This window comes from Jatropha curcas, chromosome 11 (assembly GCF_041381405.1).
Source record: "Jatropha curcas cultivar XTBG-Jc1 chromosome 11, XTBG_Jcur_1.0, whole genome shotgun sequence".
Lineage (NCBI taxonomy): Eukaryota > Viridiplantae > Streptophyta > Magnoliopsida > Malpighiales > Euphorbiaceae > Jatropha > Jatropha curcas.
Genome location: NC_143161.1, coordinates 26,150,313 through 26,175,517, shown reverse-complemented (window position 1 = coordinate 26,175,517; position 25,205 = coordinate 26,150,313). Strand labels below are relative to the sequence as shown.

Genomic DNA, 25,205 nt, shown 5'->3' with positions numbered 1-25,205 from the left:
CTTTTTAGCACTCCATAAAAGGAGGGGAATAGGAGGGAGTAGAATGTTTGAAGGACTGATTCATCGGGTGCTGGTGGGTTTTCTTGGTCGTTATGTCAAAAATTTCCAGAAGGACCAACTCAAGTTCAGCCTTTGGAAGGGTAAGCTGTGTTTTGCATTTCTCCCATCTTTATAAAAATGATAACTTGGCATGGTAACCTGCTTGTCACTCTCACGTGAATTTATATGTAACCATATATGTTTTTATCTTTTGAATAATTTCTTTTGTAGTTTTCTAAAATCTACTTCTTTTGTAATCGTCAGAAGAAGTATTGTTGGAGAATGTAGACCTCATTCCTGAAGCCTTTGATTATCTCCAATTGCCATTCGCTTTAAAGCTGGGTATATATATGCGCTATAATTTTGTTTTTATGGTTTCATCTCATTGGAAATCTTCCTTGACATCTTCCTAAGAATCTCTTAATCTTTTTCTCTTAATAGGTAGGGTTGGGAGGTTAAGCATCAGAATTTCATGGAAAAATCTTGGTTGGGACCACCCCATTATAATCGTTTTAGAAGATGTATTCATTTGTGCTTCCCAAAGGGATGACCATGAGGTACTTACAGAGTTGAAGTTGAAAACAATATCTCTATTTTGTTTTTGAAGTCTCACTTATACAGAAATGAGAGAAATTAAAATTAGCAGCATCCTCTTACATGCTATTGTACATCAATTGTTTCATGTATTTGTTTTGGTAGTGGAGTATGGAGGCTGTTGAAAAAAGAGAATTTGCTGGCAAAAAGGCTAAGCTTGCTGCTGCAGAGCTTGCCAAACTATCAAGGCGTGTGAGCGGTAAGCTATTTGATACATTTATGTTTTTCTTTTTCGGAAATTCATGTAGTTGTATGCAAAGAGGATATCTCACATATGCTGCTGATTTTTTTGAGAGCAATAAATCACTTAAATCATTTAAAAGCAGAGAGAAGAGTGCAGATGTTTCTGGTTAATATCTCATGGGATAGAATAATGATTGCCCACATTTTTTAGAACATGCTACATATTTGCTTCTTCCAATAATTATATCTTTTTTTTTTTTTTGATTCAAGATATGATGATGAACTATTTCTTTCAGCCCTTTTTTTGAATTCAACAAATGTGTATAGGTCACATATTTTGCTGTAGTCTATAATTTTTGCATCAATATTTGGCTGAGGTTTTCTTTTATGTTTGTTATCTGTGCTAACATTATTGATTTTTTTTTTTTTTTTTTTTTTTTTTTTTTTTTTTTTTTTTTTTTTTTTTTTTTTTTTTTTTTGCTGTTTATACATTATAGGTAATCAAACTGGGAAATTGTTTATTTCATATATTACTGCAAAGGTGACATTTTGTTCTTGCGATTCATTGTATATGTTTGTGTGTGTGTATATATATCTATATACTTTTTAATCTTGTTGAGTAGTGGATTTGATTAGGTGCACTTTTGTTATCACTGTTATCTCCATTTAGCTCCTTGTTATGTTTCTAGGTTCTTGACAGCATACAATTATCAATTAGAAATTTCCACGTTCAATACAGTGGAATGCAATATGACTCGGTGAGCTTGCCATCAATTTTATATGTATCTTTCACCCCTTCTACTATTTTTTTTTTTTGAGTATTATATTGCTCTTTTGTAAATCATTGTTGATTTTATAACTGAACTTTGCTACATATGCAACTGCTTCCCATTATGCTGCAAAAAGCAGTTTATATCCACTATCCGTTTCATGCATATGTTATTTTAATTAATTTGTATTAATGGTTTACACATGGAGTTAGTAAATCTTTTTTCGGGACAATTCAATGGATAAAAGGTGTTTATTATGATGCTAAGATACTGTAGCAATTGTTTGGAGAATGAAACCAATACACAAGGTCTAGCATAATTAAAAGAGAAGCAAAATTAATTTTCACTAAAAGAGAAGCAAATCAGGTAAGATTTGCATATAATCCATTTTTTTGTTACCCCCCCCCCCCCCCCTCCCCCCCCCCTGCCCCCCTTTTTGCCTCCTCCTCCTCTTCTTTTGCTATCATTACAGCTAGATCTTATTTCCTGCCTAGAATTGCTAATATCAACTCCTCAAATCCTTACTTTTTCCCTTCAAATGCAACTATTAACTCATTTATGTTTTTATAACCTATTACCCTTTTCTCTATGTGAATTTTGGAGATAAATACCAAGACTGCATGATTTGCTATGATATGCATTCCTTTCCAAATTTCTACGAACTATGTTGGAAAGGATCAATATCAGTTGTTTATATGATAGTACGGAGACGTGACATCTTCACTAGTTATGGATATAGGTACCAAATCAACTGTTTTGTTTTTCTCTTGTTTTTCCTCTTGATTGTGTAACTTACAATGCTATTTTGTGTCGTAGTGAGACTTGATTTTATTCATATATGTAGTTTTTAGAAAAGAGAGTTTTATTTCTCTATATTGTATTGTTATTGTCCAATCTCTACTCTACTATATATATATATATATATATATATATATACAAAGATTGGTCCAATATAGGAAGTAATATGAATAGGAAAAAACCTAAACTAGGAAAGACAATATTTCCTCTAATTAGGAATAAACCTATACTAGGAAAGACGATATTTACACTAATTACAAAGATTTCAACACTCCCCCTCTAGTTGGTGTATAGATATTACACATGCCCAACTTGCAAACTAAAGGATGAAATAACTTGCTATTCAAACCCTTTGTGAAAACATCAGCTAGTTGCTCTTTTGAAGCTATATAGGAGACACTTATAAAACCTTCAACTATCTTCTCTTTTATAAATTTACGATCAATCTCTATGTGCTTAGTTCGATAATGCTGGACTGGATTATTCATAATACTGATGGCTGCTTTACTATCACAAAACAAGAATATATATGTTGTTTCAACCAACTTAAATTCTTCCATTAATCAGCGCAACCATAGGGGTTCACAGATTCCCTGTGCCATAGCTCTATATTCAGCTTCTGCATTGGACCTTGCAACAACAACTTGCTTCTTGCTTCTCCATGTGACCAGATTTCCTCCAACAAAAACACAATAACTTGAGGTTGATCTCTTGTCATCAAGGGAACCAGCCCAATCCGCATTTGTATAGCCTGTTATTGTCAAATGGCCATGTTTAGAAAATAAAAGTCCTCTACTTGGAGCTGATTTTAAATATCTTAGAATCCGATGCACAGCTTCTAGGTGAGACTCCCGAGGGTCATGCATGTACTGACTCGCTAAACTTACAACATAGGCAATATTTGGTCTAGTATGGGCAAGATAAATCAACCTCTCAACCAATCTATAATACCTGCCAACATCAATTGGACCTCCCACTCTAGCTTGAAGCTTATGATTGGCTTCAATAGGTGAGTCTGCAGGTTTACATCTCAACATACCAATTTCTTTAAGGAGATCAAGGATGTACTTTCTTTGAGAAATAAAAATCCCTTTTTCTGATCTAGCAACTTCTATCCTAAGGTAATATTTCAACTTTTCCAAATCTTTAATCTCAAACTCCCTAGCTAACAAAGTTCTCAAGTGAGTCATTTCTTCTTCATTATTTCTAGTCATCACTATATCATCAACATAAACAATAAATAATGTGATTTTACCTTCATGATGTTTAATGAACAAAGTGTGATATGCATCGCTCTGAATGTACCCGAAAGAAAGCATAGCTTTACTAAACTTTCAAACCATGCTCTTGGTGATTGCTTCAGCCCATATAATGACTTCTTCGGCTTGCAAACTTTTCCTCTGGTCTTGTCATCATTAAATCCAAGAGGAATCTCCATATATACCAATTCTTTCAGGTCACCATGTAGAAAAGTGTTTTTAACATCAAATTAATGTAACTCCCAGTCAAGATTGGCTGAACAAGACAACAAATTTCTGATTGTGTTCATCTTGGCTACAGGGGCAAATGTTTCCTGGTAATCAACTCCATAGGTCTGACTGAACCTTCTGGCTACCAATCTAGCCTTGTACCTCTCAATTGAACCATCTGCCCTATGTTTAACTGTCAACACTCATTAACATCCAACTGGCTTCTTTCTTGGTGGAGGAATTACAAGATCCCATGTCTCATTTTTTGCCAAAGCTGTCATCTCCAAAACCATTGCAGCTTTCCATTTTGAGTCCTGTAATGCCTCTTGCCACTCTTGCGGTATAGAAACAGAAGAAACAAACAAAACGAAGGCTCTATAGGAAGGGGACTGAGCATTATAGGAGATAAAATGGGAGATGGGATGTTTGGTGCATGTTCTAACTCTTTTTCTAAGAGCAATAGGAATATCAAGGTCATTATTTGGAGGGCTAGAATCAAGATTAGGATCAGAATCAAGAGGGATTAAAGAAGACTCACCAGGTTCTTGTTCTTCTGTATTTTCAGGGCTGAAATGGAGAGTACGGTTGATTAGAGGTCTCATGCTCCATGGTTGTATCTGTATTAGCCCGCCGTGTGTAGGTTTTAAAATCAGGTCTATCCAATCTACCTAGAGGTTTGGGTGGTTGGTCTCTCTTATTATCTATGTCTACAAGAATCTCCCCCTGGAAAGGAATGTCATCCATCACCTCTTCCATCTGGTATTTCTCCCCTGAAGAGGTGAATAGGAAGGAAAATAAGACTCAAATTCCCGAAAGGTAACATCCATACTCACAAAGTATTTCCGAGAAGGTGGATGATAACACTTGTATCCTTTTTGAGTAGTAGAATAACCAACAAACACACACTTCAAGGCTCTAGGATCTAATTTGCTTAGACTAGTCTGATGAACAAAACAAAGGCAGCCAAAGACCTTAGGAGGTACAATATAAGAGTTTTTTCCTTGAAGAACCTCTAATGGAGTTCTAAAATTTAAAGTAAGAAGAGACATACGATTGATAAGGTAACCAGCAGTCAAAATAGCATCCCCTAATATGGTTTGGGAAGATTCATAGTGAACATAAGAGACCTAGCTACTTCCAGTAAATGCCTAGTTTTCCTTTCGACTATGTCATTTTGAGCACTAGTATTGATACAACTAGTTTGATGGATAATATCATTAGAATCTAAATAGGTATGAAAATCTGCATTCATGTATTCAGTACCATTATCAGTTCTTAGGAATTTTAACATGCGCATCAAACTGAGTACAAATCATTTTATGGAAGTTCTGAAAACACGAAAAAGCTTCATTTTTTGTTTTCATGAAATAAACCCAAGTCAATCTAGTGCAACAATCAATAAAGGTCACAAACCATCTCTAATCAGAAAGAGAGACAGTTTTAGTAGGACCTCATACATCAGAATGAATAGTAGCAAAAGGAATCAAACTTTCATTATTAATTGGAGAATAAGAATGCCTGGTGTGTTTGGCAAGTTCACAAGCATCACATACTACTGAATCAAAATCACACTTAGCAAACAAAGTGGGAAATAAATGTCCTCAAACAAAAAAAGAGGGATGTTCTAATCTCCTATGCCATTGAATAACTTCATGTGAAGGATTTCTAGAAGTTCCTAACAACACTTGACTAGTACCCGAATTTGAAAAACGACAAACGTCATCTAACAGATACAGTCCATCGCGCAAGCTACCACTGCCAATTGTTTTCCCCGTGTTCATTTCCTGAAACATACAATGAGTAGGGTAAAAAGTTATTTTGTAATTAAGCGCTTTTGTGATTGAGCTAATAGATAACAGATTAATATGGAATCTAGGAACATGAAGAACAGAGGAAAGTTTAATATTGGAAGTACAGTCAATAGGACCTATGCCAGCAATCGGTACTAAGGAGCCATCCACAATGCGAATTTTGTCTGTGCCTTGATACTTAGAATATGTGAGGAAATGTTTTATAGAGCATGTTGTATGTTTATTTGCTCCTGAATCTATAACCCAAGAGGGTTTTGCAATTTTCGCAAGAAAGGTAAGAAAAACATTACCTAAATTAACAAAATTAGAGGCTGCAGTCTGAGTTGAGGAAGAATCAAGCTGTGACAACAATCGTTGCAGGGACTGAATTTCCTTATCAGAAAAACTACCAGCAGTAGATGGTTCCTCAAAGAAAGCTCCACTATCAGATATATGTTTTTGTGGTTTAGAAGAACTGACCCGCTTCCCTCCACGCCCTTTAGTTGGGCGTCCATGTAATTTCCAGCAGAACTCCTTAGTGTGCTTGTTCTTACCGCAATAGTTGCAAAATAATTGATCTCTTTTTAAAGAATCGCTCTTTGCAGCCTGTATCTGTTCTCTTGCAGAATTAGCACTGAACCCTGCTTTATCAATTGTAGATCTATGAACCATAGCACTCCTCCTAGTCCCCTCTTCCTGTACAAATGAGTATGCTTGTTGCAAGGATGGAAAAGGATCTCGTCCAAGAACTTCGACTCGAATCTGATCATACTTGTTATTTAGGCTAGCCATACAAGTTCTACTTCAATCAACTTCTGAACTTGAGTTGCATCATCAGTACATTTTGCTTGAAAGTCTTGGTAATAATCCAGTTCCTGCCAAACCCACTAAGTTCAGCAAAATACTAAGCGATAGTCAGATCTCCCTACTTGGTTTCATGAATTTTCTGTCGCAATTCATACATCTGAGCATATTTTCTAGTTTGTGAGTAAGTCTGTGAAGCGGCATCCCATATCTTCTTAGTTGTATCAAGAAGTGAATATCCTCGTGAAATAGTTGGATGCATAGAATTGATTAGCCGAGACATAATAAGGGAGCTCTTTGATTTCCAGTTGTTATAATTTGGATCTGTCAGAACTGGTGTTGTTGCTCCATCGTCAAGATACCCCTGCAAACCCCTAGCCTCAATAAATAGCAAACTGGACTGAGACCAAGCCAAGTAATTTGTGCCATCTAACTTCACTGGATTAATCTGGAGTGAAGGATTCTCCGAGCGAAAAATTACGTCTACCTTTTTTCCGTCAACCATACTGTCGGTCCCGCCGGAACAAGAATCGTCGGCAAAGGTCACTGGAAAACGCCACATACGCCGGCGCGTGAAGAAAGGCCAAAAAAACTTCTTGCAGTTACACACGCGGGTGATTGGACGTCGATGGAATTTGACTGGAAGGCTGGTCGGCGGTTGCTCCTCCTTCTGAAGTGGGCGGTGATAACCAACTTGCTCTCTTAGCGGTGCTACTTGAAACACAGACCTGTTTGCGGACAAAAACCTATGCCGACAAATCGTGGCAAGGCTTTGATACCATCTAGTTTTTGAAAAAGAGAGTTTTATTTCTCTATATTGTATTGTTATTGTCCAATCTCTACTCTACTGTATGTATACATAAAGATTGTTCCAATATAGGAAGTAATCTAAACAGGAAAGAACCTAAACTAGGAAAGACAATATTTACTCGAATTAGAAATAAAATTAAACTAGGAAAGACAATATTTACTCTAATTACAAAGATTTCAACAATATAATTTGCCGTTGCAAATTTACTAAAACTGAATTTAATATTGTTAATCATCTGAGTAACTGTTGACTATAAGATGACCAATAAACAAACTACACATGGATACTGGCAATCTCTGCCTGCTAATGTATACATGAAAAGTTCTGGAGTTTTACGTTTGAACGTGAGATGTTTATATTTTCAATTTTTAATTATCTGTTTGCTTTGTTTGTGAATCACATATGATTTCATATTTAATTTATTGAACTTCTGGATAGACTAAAAAGTACATAAGAATATATTAGATTTACTAAATATATTAATTTTTTTTACATGTTTTTCCAGTCACAGGTACTATTTGGTTTGAAGTTTTCCAGCTTGACAATAAAGCAAAATCTGGTTGGGTAATTTTTGATGTCACTCTCTTATGTGTCTGTTATTCATGATTTTAAAATTTTATACTTTTTTATTTTGTTAACAACTATTAGTCGAGGAATTAGGCTCTCCTATACATATCTGACACTAAGTTTTTGCTTAAGAATTTAATTGCAACAGAAAGGCAATGTATGTTTATAAAACTGGACCAATGGCAGCCATGTAAATTAAACACACTTCATTGTGTACTTTTCTTGGATAGTTTTTGATTATGTTGTCTCTTCTTTTTTATTGAGGTCACACAATTTTTTACCTTGTATTTTATTCATTTATTTATCAAACTAGAGAACTAGATTAGTTTAGTGGTGTTATTGCTTATGTAGCTGTTCATTTGCGTACTAATCATGTTGTGGTGGAGGGTAAAAAATGTTCTAGATCTTGGGTGTTCAGAGGGATTGTTGTTTGTAATAATGATTTCTTCAGCTATAATTCATGGTTGAAGAGGTTTTGGAGTTTGTTGAAAGTTGTCGGGTTCTTTTTTTAATTTTGGAGTAGGGGTTTATTAAGATTTTGCAGTGTGACAGCATACTTGCTTAAGGTTTCCCTGTTTCTTTCTTTATTCTTATGACATTGCATGTAAATCTGATTCAATATGAATCCAACCTCATCAAGTAAACAATTCAACCTTTTTTCTTTTTCTCAAACTGAATTCTTCCAAGACAAGCATTTAACCTCTTTATGTAATATTTCAGTTTTTGTTAAGTCTTAATTCTTCCAAACCAAGAATCTTACCACACTTCTGATTTCTATTTGAGTTTGATAATTTTCTATCATGTTAGATCATTAGGTGGGAAGGTGGTAGGGGGCCAAGTGAACAAAACAGTGGATGTTGAAGGTCTGGAAATTTATTGTACCACATCCAAAAATGCTATGGACTTGACGAGTTTGGATGACGCTGCAGATTCCAGATTTTGGCAGAATGAAAGATCTGAAGGCAATAAAATTGATCATTTATTACAGCCGGTTGATGTAACTGTATCACTTGTGGTACGCGAACTTTGTTACAAATAATTCGTCCGTTTTAATTGTAGTTGTCTTTGGGAATTTATATCGTCTGACATGTAATGAGTTGTATTCTTTTTATGTTGGTAATCAGTTTGTATTTTCTTATTTTTAGAGTATATTTAAGCTTTTGTCAAAACAAATTGTTCTTAACCAAGAGAGTTTATAAATTTTATAACTGCATTCTGCTTGCAGCTTTGACAGCTTTAAGCATGAACATTGCCTGTGTTTCTGATGACACCTTGCTTTCTATATGCTTCATTTAGTTTTTATTATTTTTCTAATTGAGCTTTTGTCATGGACTTGAGTGATAATTTACATATGATAAAAAAATGGCTGATACCAATTTTATTGTAGCCTGTCACTTGAAAGGAAGTCTTAGAAATTATCGTACACTTCACCCTTTGTGTGCTGTAGCTGTGTGTGAGACCAGAATATGTTACTCAAGCTTAATAGGATTCATTTTGGATAGGAAATTGTTTGTTGAAACTGGAAAAGAAAAACATAAAAAGTGACTGGAGAGTCTTCAAATGTTGATTGTGTTTGAGCAGTGAAGTTAATATATTAGTCGAGCCGTTCAGTCAGTTTTACCTGTTTTATGGCCCTGAAGTGAATTTTTATTTTATTTTTGGTTATGAACTTCAAAACTGTTTTATGTAGTAAGCACAAGATAACTAGTTAATGACATTTTGTCTTTGAGGGGCAAAGAAAACAATTTATCCTAGAAAAAGAGTGGGAATGGGGGAGAAAACAATTTTGCTTTCTTCTTCTTCTTCTTCTTTTTTTTTTTTTTTTTTTTTTGCCCATTTAGAGGCAAACACATATAAGAATGTCCATATAAGTCATTTTTTCTTCTCAACTTTACATAGAAACAAATTGAGTCCTTAAAATTTTCATAGGAACTTGAGAATTCCTAATTGCACTTTATTAATGTTTGTTTGCATGTAGGTTAACAAAGCAGGAAAGCTAGATACTGATTTGGCACAATATTCAATCAGAGCAGAGACAACTAGCTTGGTTGGTTCAAATATTTTGAAGTCATTGCATTTTGAATAGAATTTCCATATCTTTACATATTGTGCTCAAAAGACTGTATTTCTCACTTTTCTTTTCTTTTTTTTTTTTTTTGCGGGGTTGTGGGGGGGGGGGGGGGGTGTTATTCTTTAATTTTTTAAGGTCATGTCATTCAATGAGGTTCAGTTGCAACAAATATTGATTCTATCTGATTACATCAGCCTTAGCAGTTTAAGGGAGAAGTAAGTTCATTATTTCCTTTTTTTTTTATTGTCATCATTATCAGGTTTCTATTTCATGTCAGTTATTCTATTATTAAACTTTAAAAATGTTTTTTTCTATTTTTATCCCCTTCACCGTGCTATTGCATTCTAATTCTCTACTGGGTTTATATGATTTGTAACTTCTTATATGTTTACAGTCAAACTTCCTGGTATAACTGATTGATGGATTGTCTACATATGATTCCTTGTATGTAATTGAAGTAATGCATGTGTATCATGTCATAGGATTAAATATGTTGATTACCAAAGATGCTGTTATTTCCTATTGACAAAATATGCTCTTGAATTCTGATTTTGCTTTAATTAGATGTTTGGTGTTACTTTTATACAAGGGGTTATACATTCAGTTTTAACCTCATGTAGATAGGAGAAAAAAGAAATAATGCAAGTGACAGTTCTATTACAACTTGCAAGTAGTTGTGACATCTAAAACTTAAGAGAATTCTGAATTTGATATGTTCGTGGATGTCGTAGGTATGGACGTTACCGTCCATGGGGTCATTCCTCATCAAGAAAACAGAATGGTTGGCAAATAGCATGGTGGCACTATGCACAAAAATCTATCCTATCAGATGTCCACAGGAAGTTGAAGAAAAGCTCATGGAGATACCTAGGACAGCGACTGTAAGTTGTGTACCATTTTCATGTAGCTTTAAGTATTGTTATATGACCATTTTTTGGGGCTGTAAGCTCTCACGCTTGTGGGTTCACACATTGTATAACCTGTCATTGTGTTTGATTCAATTATGGAATCATGAATGATCCTTGTTTCAACTGGTATATAGTAATCTGAAATTTTACCCTTTATTGGGTAGTTTCTTGAAAAGTGTTGAAAGAATTCAATTTAATGCCTTCCTGAAATATTTTTGTATGAATATGCTTTTGCATTGACTGTTTGCAGATCATGTCTTGGTTACAATCATCTGGAAGGTTTATTTTGTCTTTAGCCATGGAGGAGACAAAAATATTATATAATCACAAGTCACTAAAAACTGTGATATTTGATTCACCTGATTACTAATCCCAATATAGTTGATTTCAACTGAGTATTCACTTTGTAAATTTTATGATAGGGAAACTGCATAAAAGTTGTTTCCATATATAAATTGTCATTTCTAATTGTTTCCTGTTACAAATCTGTAGAAGCTGTTTGTTTCTGTTTAATAAGTGTGATCAATTTCTGTCATTTGCGTGGTACCATCTTTTAATGATAGACTTTGTGATTGATTTGACGTTTGCATGACTTGGGAGGCCTTCATTCAAATGCCTCTGCTCTTCCAACCCAAAGCCAAATTAAACAATTAGTACTGCCTTTTCATTGTGTTTTTTTTTTTTTTATCTATGATGAATCAGATATTAAAAGTGGTTTCTTGATGGTCCCAATAGCAGGATTCTGTGTTGTCATTTGCCACATTCCCAAATTTTTTGATGTGTTAATTACTTCTGAATACTGGCTCAATCCATAGGCAAAATCCTTTATATGATTTCTTCTCATACAAAACTAAAATGCTAAACATCCTGTAGAGTGTCAATGAAAACCCCAAAAGTAAAAGAGTTGAATAGGACCCGCAGCATTATAGCCATGTTCCAGGAGAGTCTGTAAATTACCTATATCCTGAATCCTAAGGTACCAAATAAATGGCGGAGGAGCTAAATTATTTAAAGAAAACACAGAGTTACTGCTTTAAATATTTGAAGTTTTTTGACTTGCTTTTGATAGATCTTGTTGGTTGCATCATGTTGGCAGCCTCTCTGTTGGTCCTTATCCTTTGTTTCATTTAATAGTTACACTTCTCTCTCACACACATACGCATGTTACCTCATCTAACTGATTCTTTGTCAGCAAAGCAACTGTATTAATTAGTAAAGCCTTTTTTTGAGCTTTTCTTCCTAAAAGTTTCAATTACAGGGATTCTAGGCGGAAGTATATTAAATTGTACAAGATTAAACTAGAGTCTCTTCAACAAGAACTGGTGAACTTCTTTTCTTTCCTAGTTAAATAAATGCACATTTAGTCTTATTTGTATTCTTATCTTTCAGTTTCTGAAGTTTCTCCAGAAATGATAAATTGATTAAGCTTAATCTTTCAAATTTTAGAGCAATGTTCGATTAATTGTCCGTTTTTCTCTTCTATATTCCTAATTGCCTTACTAATTGAATAATTAAACCGCTTTCCATGTTTCATTGTTTATTTTGTCATTCATTGAAAAAATTGACTATTCACCGACCGGCTGTTTCTTTGGTTTTGTTTTTTACTATTTAAGCCAATTGATGAAGATATTCTTCTGGAATTGGAACGAATGGAGAAAGAATCTGAAATTGACGATATCTTAAATTATCGGTCTGCTGCTGAACGTGAGCTTCAGGTATATCTGTTTGAGGTTTTTGTGTGTGCATTTTTGATGTTATAGGATTGGTTCCTAGTTCTGTATGACAGTCACTGTCTTCTTATATTGTCGTTTATTTATAATTTGTAACTTCATGATGTTTTTTGGGCATGATATTTGTCTTCAGGAAGTTCTGCTAAGTTCTTCATCTTCAAATATGGGAGTGAACGGTGCCAATATTTCTGTTGCAAAGTCGAGGAACAATGAAACCTACTTGGGAAGGTCCCGGGGCTGGTTGAATTGGCTGTCTCGTGGCATGCTTGGAGCTGGTGGAACAGATGATTCTAGTCAATTTTCTGGCGTTGTCTCAGATGAAGTCGTAAAGGTAGCTATGCATGATTATTGATCATTAAACTAGCTCGAATGAAAAAATATTATCCCCTTTGTTTCAAAATTGTAATTTGGCATGGAGACTAAAAGGGTCTTTTGAATGGAGTATGTGTTATTAATTTATCAATTTTATTCTTTAGTGTATAGTGGCCAAAATCAATTTGATTTGTTTGAAGGGTATTGTTGATAAAATAAAATTTTGATTTATTTACTTATTAGTGAAATAGGTAAGTGGATTAATTTGGGGGACACAAATTTATAACGTGGAATATTGATTTGGGACAGAGGGATGAATATTATTTTTAGTTTTAAATAATCTAATGTTTTTCATCTTTTGTGCAGGATATTTATGAAGCTACAGAGTTCCATCCATCTGTATTATCTAGTGGAGATGCTGATGCAAATGATAGGATATTTACTTGTGCAATCAAGTTAACCATAGGTCAAATCGCTGCAACTCTACAAAGCAAGTATGGTTGCTGATCCTGTTACCCCCTCTGCGGGTCAAGTTGATTACTCTTCATGGTCAAATATACAAGTTCTATAGAGTTTTCCTTGTGCTGTGTCCATTGGTGAATTGCTTGTTCTGAAATGACACAACGACCTTGGACTTCTTCGACCCTAGTAATATTTGTCATCGCATGGTACTTTAAACTTTTACAATAGGTGGCTGTAAAAGAATCTGGCTACAAGTATAGAACTAGTTTAGGTTCAAAATATATATGCAATGGAAGAAACACAAACATATAAACAAGAAGTAATTTTCAACTTAGACTCAGAAATTGTGGCCAGAACGCCATACTGGGGCCGTACAGGTGTATGGGGAAATAGAAAGGTTGACAGAATTAAATTAGTATTTCTGCTATTATTTTAGTGGTTTGGAAGTGTAGGGGTTTGAAGGTCTATATTTCTTACACTGAGCCTAAAGGTGTAATGACAAAAAGAAAAAAAAGGGGAAAAAAGAATGTAAACCTTTGTGCTTGCTTTTAATTTTACATAAACCTTTTAGGTATTGTGAATTTTAGCTTGATTTGAAACTTAGTTTCGATTTTGTCTAACCGGTTAAATTGGTCTGATAAAAATAATATTTTGTTACTAATTAAAACAAATATTAAATTCCTTTATTTTGTTTCCCTTTTCTCTCCCTTCATCCTTCCCCTTTCTCTGCACAAACAGCCCCCCCTCTCTTCTCCCCCTCTCCACCCCCCCCCTCCCCCGGGCGGCCATATCTGCATCTTACTGATACAAAATGACAAACACCTTGGAGCCAGTACCATAATACATAAATCTGGTGTTGATCTACATACTCTGCTTCTTTAAAGGCTAAATCAAAGTAGCAAGAGACACCGTCAAGATCAGGTTTCATCATAACTTGGTCCGCTTTTCTCTATCAGGAAAATTGGAGAATTTTATATTGCTAGAATAACAGTTTGATTTGAGTCCATTGTTGTGAAAATGCAAGCAAGGAAGCTTCAGTAAAACCTTCTTCATGGGTGCTGCTATTTGTAGACAGAGGCAGTCATTTTAATTTTATAGTGAAAAAGCATTTTGATATAAAAGACTTATCTCTCAAGTTTCAAAAGTAGTTTTCTCTGGCAATTATTACTGAATGGAGTAGCAACTTCTTTGACGCTGTTGCTTTTTTCTTGGTAATTATTTAATAGCCCTTTAACCATTTTTTACAGGTATTTCAGTCAAAGAATTGCTGAGCTGATTTTTAAAGGTGCTGTTATAGAGTGCAAACTTTGGGAAGAGTTAGCATCCATTGTTTGCTACATTGAGTCAGCAAAAATGGTTTATCCATGTAATGAGAGAGTTATTCTTCAAATAGGAAAGGTTTGCATTCTTATATGTTACATTGTTTTGTTGATGTACAATTCTTTTTTTTTTTCCCCTTTTATTTATTTTTTTCAATTTGTTTTAAAGGAAAGAAAGTACCAGTCACCTTAGAGTGCTGAGGCCGAAAACTATTAAACTAGTAATACATTTCTTCCAATGGTAGGGAAAAACTTAGTTGGTTTAGCATGGTGAATTGTGCACATATATGTTTATTTGGACATTGAAAAGTTTTAATGAACTCACTGGAATCTGGATATTCCAAATGAACTATCCATTGTAAACAATATTCGCAGAGATTCATTGTTCGTGATTCTTCTTAATCTTAAGTCTTAATTATGTTAAGCAAGCTAAAGTCATGTCAGGATTATGGCCTTGAATTTGGCAATGTCTGTGTACATTTTAAGTTCTGTATAATTTTGATAGTTTGAATGTCAAATTTTATGTTCTTAGTGTTATGAGATTCTGCTCTGTGCATTTATATGTTGTTTTAATCTGGTTCACATCCAGTTGCATGTAATTGTGAAATCACGCACTCAATGATCATAGTTGCTAGTCACAACTGTCACAAGAAGGTCACCAGAATAAGTTAGTCATGGCGGCATGCAACATTAGAATCTGGACTTGATGTTCTGGATTTGTGTTATCTAGCTGCTAGATATGGTTCAAAATATCGGGTCCATGCTGCTATCACTTATTTGACTGGTCAAGTACTTGGATATTACCTATCACTCCCGTGGCATCAGTTCATTTATTGCTTTTGCTCGGGCCATGTGATTTCCGTGTTGAAAATTTCTTTTATAGCATTTCCAGCTTGATTAAAACTCTAGAAATTAATATAAAAGAAGTGTAATATCGTATCTGTGGTATTGCATACCTTGTTTTTATTATTTGATAGAATGGTTAACCCTTAAGCCCTATTCTTAGTGTTTGTCTGTAAGGTAAGATACAGTATTTTTTATTTTTCTTTATTAGTACTGAGTTGGCCGAACAGCATTCCATGGAATTTACCTCATTGTTTACTTTTGTTGCAAGCAATATGGAAGATTTCACCTTAATTTTGTTTCTCTGCAGCCCCTTACAGAGGAAAAACTACAGGAAGATGAGCTAACTTCATGTAGAGTCCAAGTGGATGTGTCACCAGTGCAAGAGGTGGAACTCTCTGTCAGGGTAATTGGCTTATGCCTGGTCCCTTTGAATGTGTGCTGTACAATTTCTAACCATGTCTTGTTTATGCAGGTCATGCTTCAACCTCTTGAAGTTACTTATGATGTGGAATTCTTCCTTAAACTTGCGGAGTTTTTCAAAGAATTAAAATGCTTTGAATTTCAGCATGAAAGGGTGAGTTCTTATGTTTGTCATATTAGAGTTCCCTCCTGTACTGTTTTTTTGATCATTTGTTGCTGCTTCAGCATTAGTTGGATCTATCCATGATGTTCCAAGGGAAGGGTAAATTGTTGGTTCATTGCATGAAATACGGTAGAAACTTTATTTTCAGGGTTTTTAGTCGTCAGACTTTTGGGCTTCCAGAATTTTAAGAATCCCACATTGAATAAATACTGCATCCATAAAGCGCATATAAGGGTGGAAGGCTAGCTAGCTAATTGGTTAGTACTAACCTTTTAGCATTGGTTGGTCCAAGCCCAAGTAAGGCCATCTCACACAACTTTATCTTCATGGATTCTAACCTCTTGTCCAATTCACCTCTACCCTTTCATTTGTAATAGAATAGATAGCAATCACTCAGGAATTACTCAAAAAAGAAAATCTTGTTAATTTTCTGTTCGCCAACACATGTATGGAAAATTTAACCATCATTGCTCATTTCAAATTAAATTTCTACGTTTATGTTTCTAACTGATAAAATACAATCTCCTGAATAGAAGAATTGAAAAGCATAGTTACACAACTTCCCGCAAGAAGACCCATTAACAAGAGAACTGAAGGTTGACTATATTCAGTAGCTGCAATTGAAAATGTCTATGAATATCTTCGATTTGACTATGTGCCTAATAGTTAAACATTGGTGTATGAATCATCTGGTTTTAGCTAAAGTATCTAATGCCTAAAACGGTTTTATGATGTGTTGTTTATTCTTATGGCATTCTGAAGTTCAATCATATGGCAGCCTTGTCTATGATTTTGAATGATGGTCGTTTCCATTTTTCTCTTTAAGATGTTGTGTAACTACACCAGACTAGTCAATAATTCAGCATTGATTCTGCTGCAGGTCCTTTGGTCGCTAAATGGGTTTAAAGATGTTAAGACTCGCTTATCATCAAAAATTGAGTGAGTTCTTTAGCCACTTCAAATCTTGGTTACTTTATCTAAATAATAGTATTTGTATCATCCAAATAATAGTATTTGTATCAGTACAAATGTTGTCATCTCTCATTTGAAATATTATTTGGCATGCAGGGTCATGGTTGCATATTTATATTAATATTTATTTTTTGCAGGTATGCTTTGTCAAGCCATAAAAAAATAAGTTGGGATGTTAGCATCTTGAATATTATTATCAATGTACCTTGGAGAAATGGCATTGCGGAACAATGTAACTTGGTAATTAAGTTTCTTTAATGTTTAGTGGAAAATCATATCGAATTTGCTTCAATAATATGTGTTATTATTTTTCATATTTTCAGATTCAAGAAAATTTAAGTTGAAAAACTATAGAAACTTACAATTATGGTTTAGATGTTACATTGTGCTTATGTGGGATATTACACAATTGTTTTTATGCTGGCTTTCAAATGACCAATATCTGTCTAAATACACAGCCCAGCAAGCTCCTCTACCAACAGTCCAAAGGAGATGGCATAGGACTTCTCTAGAATGCAGTGATTCTTGCTTTCAAAGTAGACTAGGAGTTATACATAAGATTTGAAGATGATGCTTAGGCCTCCGTAGCAACACAATCACATCCTCCCTACCTTTCAATTACCTATAAATTCATTTTTCTACCTTGAAACTTTACCAATATCTTTCACAACTACCCTAGAAATTGTTGTAACTTTTTCCAGTTAATATTCATTGCCCACCTGAAAATAACAAAGTGGACTTTTTTTTTTATTTTTTTTAATTTTTTAAAACAGAACTAAGTGGACTAATTATTCATCGTGTATATTTTTACGCCTCAACAAAATATACATTTCCAATGCATCGGTCTTATATACTATTGGGCCAAATCCAGCATTTACAGCTTAGGGAAAGTGAGTGCATAACTTTTTAAAATTTTGTAAAAGAGTTTGGTTCAGAGTGGGGCTTGCTAAGAAGTCAACTCCATATACATGAACTTCAATTGAATGAAATATCAATAAGCATTCCTTGTATATAGTGATGATTTTGTTACTAATTATATATTGCTGATGAAATACCTATGCATGTTAATAAACTTGAAATTTTCATGTTCATAATATACATGAATGAAGCATTACACCTGACAGTTTGTTTAACAATAAAATGAAAATTATAGAAACAATTTGAACAACTGTAATAAATCATGGGCCATGTGTATGGCATGTGTAAGTGGATACCTACTAGTTTAGTAACTATTGTGTTTGCTTCGCTTTAGTAATTTGGTGGCAGAAAACAGTTTGTAGTTTTCCTTATTCATTTTAAGAGAATCATGAAGTTGCTTTGTGTTTGTCCCCTTATGTCTGTCCTATTATGGCCTCTGTTGTATGGAACAGGTTTTGGAGATGGAATCTCTTCAATATAAATCTAAATATGATGAGGAGCTTGTTGCTACCTCTGCTCTGGAAGAATCATATCCCCATAAACAGTTCTCAAGTCCTAATGTTCAAGATCTCTATAATTACTTCGCTGTCAAACTTGAGAATTTTGAGGTCAGGTACCATTTTTGTTGGATATTCTATGATCTGCTTTGATTAATGGGCTTCTAAATATAAAACTTGATATGCTGCAGCTGAAGATAGTGATGCCTCATCATGCTCAAACAATTAATATCTTGGAGAGATTTTGTGCTTCTATCACCTTTGCATCGTGTATCATTCCCGATGAATCAATATTGAAACAATTGGAGGTAACCAAATTTGAAATTGCCTCTTTCTATAATGCTGTTAATCCAAAATTTTTATTATATAGCACTAAGCGATTGTAATTCTGCAATGCAACAATAAGTTTATTCTTTTACATTTATGTTTGTGTTGTGCTGTTATTGATTTTTATCATTTTGACTAAAGGTGTTGGAAATGCTGCGATTTTTTGTTTAGGAGTATAAGGTAGATTAAAAATGAGTAACATAACTATATTTATGTGGACGTAATCAATCTTGAGAAAGCCAATGTAATCTGATTTACTTGTTTCTTTGTTTTCTGTTAGGAACTTGCAGTTGCAGACTTGGCTAGCTAGTGGGGTTAGTTATTGCCTGTTTGGAATTAAAAAAAAAAAAAAAAAGAAGAACACACTTTTGAGAAGTAGCTCCAACTCAATCCCAAACTGGGCCTTAGTTTCAGTATTAAAGTGAACTATGTGTAGGGTAAAGCTAAATTTGGTGTTGGTATAGAAGTTAGGCATGGTTTTAGTCTACTTTGTTACTCTCTCTCTCTTAACTAAAGCTACATAAACTCAAAAAATTATTGAAAGCTGGTGTCCCTAAGAGGTTCAGTTCACAGAACCTGTCTTTGTGTGTCTATGAGCTTTCTGCTCCACCATTTATCAGTAAAAGTAAAATACGCAAAAAAGAAATGTAATTATATGTTAATCTATAGTGTAAGATGAGGGTATTATTTTTAACTTGTGAAGGAGGGGATATAAATGATGTAGCCTTCAATTTCTTGCGTTGAGTCAAATAGAGATTACTTGGGGGGGACAAGGAGGCATTAGTTATTGGTAATCATAATAGATGCAGAATTGATTATTAAACTTGTAATAGTCTTATGCTCCCTCTGTCCCATTTTGTTTGCATTGTTTGACAAAACACGCATATTAAGAATTTAGTCAATAAAAGTTATTTTGCCTTTTTTTATCCTTAACTCATTGAAGATATTAATAAAAGTCCCTCATTTAATGAAGGATTATAAATGTTATTACAGGAAAAATAATTGTTTACATGTCTAAATTTCGAAACCTTGCAAACATTTTAGGATATCCAAAAAAGGAATAGCAAGCAAACAAAATGGGACGGGGGGAGTATTAGTGTTCCTTGAGTGATATCGCGGATCATCTGCTGGCTATCAACATGAATTTATCTCTTCATCTTTCCTTTTCCTTTTCTTTGTTATTTTCCTTCTCAGTTATGATTTTAGAACCTTTATTCTTCGTCAAAAAAAGTAACCTTGAAACTTACAGCTTAGCAAATAACTGCTTTGTTTTTGCCAAAATACTTTATTTTTAGGGTTTCATCTCTCTTGGTTCATTTTCTTAATTTCAGGTTTGCATTGTTCTACCATCACTCACTGGGAACTTCTCTCTGTCAATATATGAATCAATAACGGCATTAGTGACTTATCTACATATGTTATATTCAACCACTATATCTCTGATTCCCAATAGTCCATTTTCACTTAATCTTATGTCAAATCAACCTGGGGCTTCTACTTTTGGATTTTCTATTGCTGCAAAGTTGAACTCTTTGAGTTTACATGTTGACCTTGCAAATGATGGAGAAAGCAATTCTGATCTCAAGCTTTTCCTTCAAGAATTAGATGTTCGGTATGTTTTCTGCTGCTGACCTGTGCTTATCTGCGTATGCATGCTTTCAGCTCCCAGAACACGACTAAACTTTTATGATGGTGTTCTATGAATTGCAGATATTGTCATATGGAATTCGAGGAGTGTTTCATTTGTACCAAAGCAGCAAAGATCAATGCCCGATTGGGAGGAGAAAATGATGGTTGTGTTCTGTTATCGTCTGGGAATCAATTTACCTCTGCTGTTGCACATCATCAAGGCTGGTGTGTTGAAAATAGCAATCAAGGTGGAAATTTTAGGGATAAAAGTGCAAATACTAAAGCTTTCTTTCTTATGCATTATGAAGCTCACAGAAGTGCAGATTTTGATTTCTGCAAGTGTACAATTGACTTAAATGATGCTGATCTCCATTGTTACCCCCGTGTATTTGGGCTGTTGATTGGATTCTATGAAAGGTTATCTTCAAATGGTACATCTTTAACTCATGATAAATCCCTTAGCTTTGTGCTGGATGGCAAACATCAAAATAGAAGAATTGGTTTTCAGTTTCAAAGGTTTGGTTACTCAAATTTTGTGGAGACTGGGTCATCTGACCATCCTAGCATTTCTTTGGACTGCTATCCATTCATTACAATCTCCAATTCTGGTTCTCTGAGTAGCCTTGAGAGTTCTCTTTGTCATTCCATTCCCTACTGGAGGAAGTTATTTAATATGCGGGATAGAGAACTCAGAAGTCCAAATTTCAGTTTAGAAAAGGAATCTAAAACCTTTCAGGTTTCACCAGTGATGCAAACATCTGGAATGGCTGCAATTGCACCAGGAAGTTCAGATGGCACAGAAGTTTTTAGTATTGATATCAATCTTTGTGGAACAAGAGTGCATTGGCATGATTCCTCTTGTATTATTGGAACTGTTACAATACCAACCTCTAAAACTTCACTTTCAATTTGTGAAGACTTCATGGATTTGTTGTGTTCTGTAGAGGGGTTGATCCTCTCATCACCGTGGTGGACTAAAAACTTAAAAGATTTTTTGTGGGGACCCTTATTACCAAATCTACCTTCTATTTTGAATTTGCGTGTGAGGAAAAGGCATGCTGGATTAGTGACTTCTGATCTTGAAGTTAGCATTGGTGTTCAGCATGTATATTGCTTTCTTCCACCTGAGTATTTGTCTATCATAATAGGCTACTTTTCATTACCTGATTGGACTTCAAATTTTAGTGAGCAGCCAGTTACTGAAAATCATGACCGTATCATACGGGAAGAAGGGAATGTTGTTTACAAGTTTGAGATACTGGATTCTACTTTGATTCTGCCTGTGGAGCGTGACGATCATCAGTTTCTGAAGATAGAACTTCAACAGTTGTACTGTAGTTTCATCCTTGAATGTTCTCCTGATGATGTATTGAAGGGTATTCCCTCTGAATGTATGGTTCCATCACATAAAATTGCCAAAGCAAATCACTGTTTAAACATTTTTGGAAGGGATTTATCTATTTCTATCCTATTGTGCAAGGATGATGGATATGGTTGCTTAATGGTTGACAAAGATACTGGATGTGGCAATATTACACTAATAAGACCACTTAGTGCTGATGTCTGGGTTAGACTTCCCTGCGAAAGTGAATCTTGCCCTGATAGCTCATCTGCTTCCATGTGTGTTATGTCAAGGATTGCCAATTGCCAGCTTATCGCTGATGGTAGGTTATTTTGGTATTCAAACTTCCCATTGAATACCTTACTGTTAATGCTTGTTTCTGTCCTCTCTTTCAACTAATGACTATGTTCTGCGTTTAATGATAGATGGCAACACTTTGGATGGATTCGAGGCGCTGGTGGATGTAATAAATCAGTTCTCTTCAGTTGACAGTGAATCCAAAATTTTCACCTCTAATGTTTTACACTTTTTTCAGTTGAAAAGAAGTCTGAAGGAAAATTTAGTTGTTCCACCTGTCTGGTCAGGTACAACATTTACAGAAGCTAGGTTCTGTGCTGATTCACTGTCAATAAGTTTGTTTCAATCAAGGAAAGACTCACTTCTGTCACAACCAATAGCCAAGGCTGATATGAAATTCATTGGTTCTGTATCTTTGATAAATGAGACGCTCATGGACATGGACTTGAACTTTTCTTCTTTGGTACTATATTCATTGCTCAATTGTGTCACTATAGCACAATGTGCTGAAGCTTGCTCAGCTTCATCAGCTCTTCATATATGTTTCTCAAAGTCTATTGAAGGTGAAGATGAGGTTCATTTTTCTCTTCCTTCTCTGGATATTTGGCTACATGTTTTGGATTGGTCTGGAGTTATTGATATATACAATTCATATTCTAAAAGAATGGCTGAAATTGAAGGAATGGAGGCATCATCAAAGAGTTTGTCTAAAGATGCTATTGATGTCACTGAAAATGTGGCACTTTCTGTTTCTCAAAATTCACAAACTTATCATATAAAGGAGCATACAAAGCAGGATTCTACTGTCCTCTCTGTGAAGTCAGAAAATATCGGCCTCACAATTTATTTTCCTTTGTTGGGCACTGAAATAGCACTTGGTGAATTGGGAACATCTGAAGTGCAGGCGGAGAGGCCACGAAATGTTTCGTCGAATGCTATTGAAGGGAAAAACTGCAAGTTTATGGCACTTAGTGCACATAGTAGAAGTAGTGAGCTATCGATTGTCGGGAGAAATGTGAAATTGAAATCTATGCTGGAGAAAATAAGTGGCACTGTAGGGGTATGTGAGGATAAGAGCATCAACAATTGGCCTTTCTTCCAAATATCCCAAATTAGTTTGATGTCTGAGATTTTTAATAATCAGATGGACCTTTTCAATGTCAAACTGGAGGTTCAAGTTGACCATTTAGATGTGTGGCTTTCTCATCGAGTATTATGCTTCTGGTACAGTGTGCAATTTGAAATTCCTGAAGCTGAATCTTCACATTCTCCATTCAGAAACATGAATTTTAACATCCAGTTAAAGAAACTTTCACTTCTGATCTCTGATGAAAGGGTATGTCATTGTGACTAGCTAAGTTAAAAATTTTGTTTATTTGTAGCAGCATGAATGGCCATTGAATGCATCTTTTCTTGCTGTTCTGCAATGGTTCTCATTATTATTCTTATCTTTGTATATCACCTTTCTATGTATTTGTTACTTAAATATGATTTTTCTTCAAATAGTTATTCACATAATATTATTCGCTGTTAAAACTTTGTTATGGATATTTCTTGTCGCATCATTTTTTGTAATACATTTAATGCTCAAAGACCTGCTTAGTATCTCAACTTGTGTTTGTGATTGTCTTTGATCTGAGGACTCATTTGGCTCGTCTGCCCATTTGCCATATTGATAACTCAGAAAGGAGAATAATGTTGAGAAGGGAGGTTGTTCGTGGAAAGAAAGGGATTCACATGATAGAGACTTTGAAATTTATAATACTATTCCAAGGATTCCATTTTTCTACATATGCCTGTATAGGAAAATTTTCATTATTTCAGGTTAAAGCTTCATTTGGCATAGCAATTCCAACTCCTTCATAGCTACTTTTCGATATTCCAACTATTTTTTGAAGTGAGGTGTTTTCCGTCTTGCTTTCAGAAAATGTGTCAAACTGCTGCTTTTCTGAAAATTAGATTGGCATGCTATAAGATGTAAACCTTCAGAACTATTCTTACATTCCTAGCTAGGGTGTAAACATTGATCTTCTTATCTTATTTCTGAAATAGGCATCTTTCAAATTGTTGTTATTGACTAAATTATTCCCAAATATCATGAAATTTCAAGGACTTCTAAGTTATCTTCCTAAGTAAGTTACTGTAAATTTCATCTTTTGGTGGTTCATTTATTGCATGTCTGAATGTTGCAACTGGTCTCTGAGCCCATTTAGTCTGCAATTTACCCTACATCATAAAACACTGTATCTGTAAACATTCTTTCTTCATTTTGATTAACATGTGTGTTCTGTCATCTGATTATGGGTGACTCGTTACAGTTAATGTACACTCCTGTTGTGCAGAATGTGATCTTCAATTACCAATGCTTAAGCGTATTATATTTTCTTGCATGCTAAGATGTTACAATTAATGTTCATTCTCCTTCCATGCATAACCTTTTTTTTTCCTCTTTAAAAAATTCAATTCACTGTTGTTAACTTTTCTTCTCTACTGTGATTTAGTGGGGCTTTGGTGGACCTCTGTTGGAAATTCTTATGAAGAACTTTCTGTTACATGCTGTCATGATCGAAAATAGTGTGGAGTGCTCCGTAACAATTGACCTTGAAATGAACTACAATAACATTCACAAGGTATATTAACAAAGAAAGAATCAATGCCTTTTTTCTTTTTGCATGTGTGAACTGCTAATGCTGATTTCAAATTTGATTATAGGTACTTTGGGAGCCATTTGTTGAGCCCTGGAAGTTGCGGATAAATATGATTAGAAGACACAATATGAATGCCCTCCTGAATAGTTCCATCACAACGGAGATTCATCTCACATCAACAACACCACTTAACTTGAACTGTACGGAATCTCTAATTGAGGTGTGTATTGATATTATTCCACATGCTTTGTGGGCCACTTTTTCACTTAGGCTAGGTGATGTAGGACATCTTGGGAAAACTTGTGGTCTTAGGTTTACAGAAATCAAGAATTAGGGTTTGTAGTACATCTGAATTTCTTTAGAAAATAAAGGAAAAATTAAGCAAATGAAAGTAAACTACCAGCATCGCACTAATAGGAACTAAGACTCGCTCTTATCAAGAAAGAATAACACTTTCTAGGGTTATGGTAAGATCCGCACGGTCTTCCAACTCTTCAGGCCATTCCATCAAAAGACACC

General features: G+C 34.7%; 1 protein-coding gene across 1 annotated transcript in view; it reads left to right on the top strand.

The window, feature by feature from the left end:
* LOC105632652 (vacuolar protein sorting-associated protein, putative (DUF1162)) overlaps nt 1-25,205 on the top strand; it is a gene marked incomplete at its 5' end in the record, with an annotated part of 47,248 nt that continues 22,043 nt past the window's right edge. Inside the window, 27 exon segments of the mRNA XM_089716524.1 lie at nt 1-140; nt 304-381; nt 481-596; nt 739-832; nt 1,314-1,357; nt 1,506-1,574; nt 7,764-7,822; nt 8,633-8,840; nt 9,804-9,872; nt 10,032-10,111; nt 10,628-10,777; nt 12,063-12,126; nt 12,418-12,519; nt 12,668-12,865; nt 13,213-13,340; nt 14,556-14,706; nt 15,781-15,876; nt 15,946-16,047; nt 16,937-16,995; nt 17,166-17,268; nt 18,399-18,554; nt 18,635-18,751; nt 20,102-20,382; nt 20,481-22,063; nt 22,167-23,374; nt 24,540-24,668; nt 24,751-24,906. Coding sequence (XP_089572650.1) covers nt 44-140; nt 304-381; nt 481-596; nt 739-832; nt 1,314-1,357; nt 1,506-1,574; nt 7,764-7,822; nt 8,633-8,840; nt 9,804-9,872; nt 10,032-10,111; nt 10,628-10,777; nt 12,063-12,126; nt 12,418-12,519; nt 12,668-12,865; nt 13,213-13,340; nt 14,556-14,706; nt 15,781-15,876; nt 15,946-16,047; nt 16,937-16,995; nt 17,166-17,268; nt 18,399-18,554; nt 18,635-18,751; nt 20,102-20,382; nt 20,481-22,063; nt 22,167-23,374; nt 24,540-24,668; nt 24,751-24,906 — 5,697 coding nt within the window.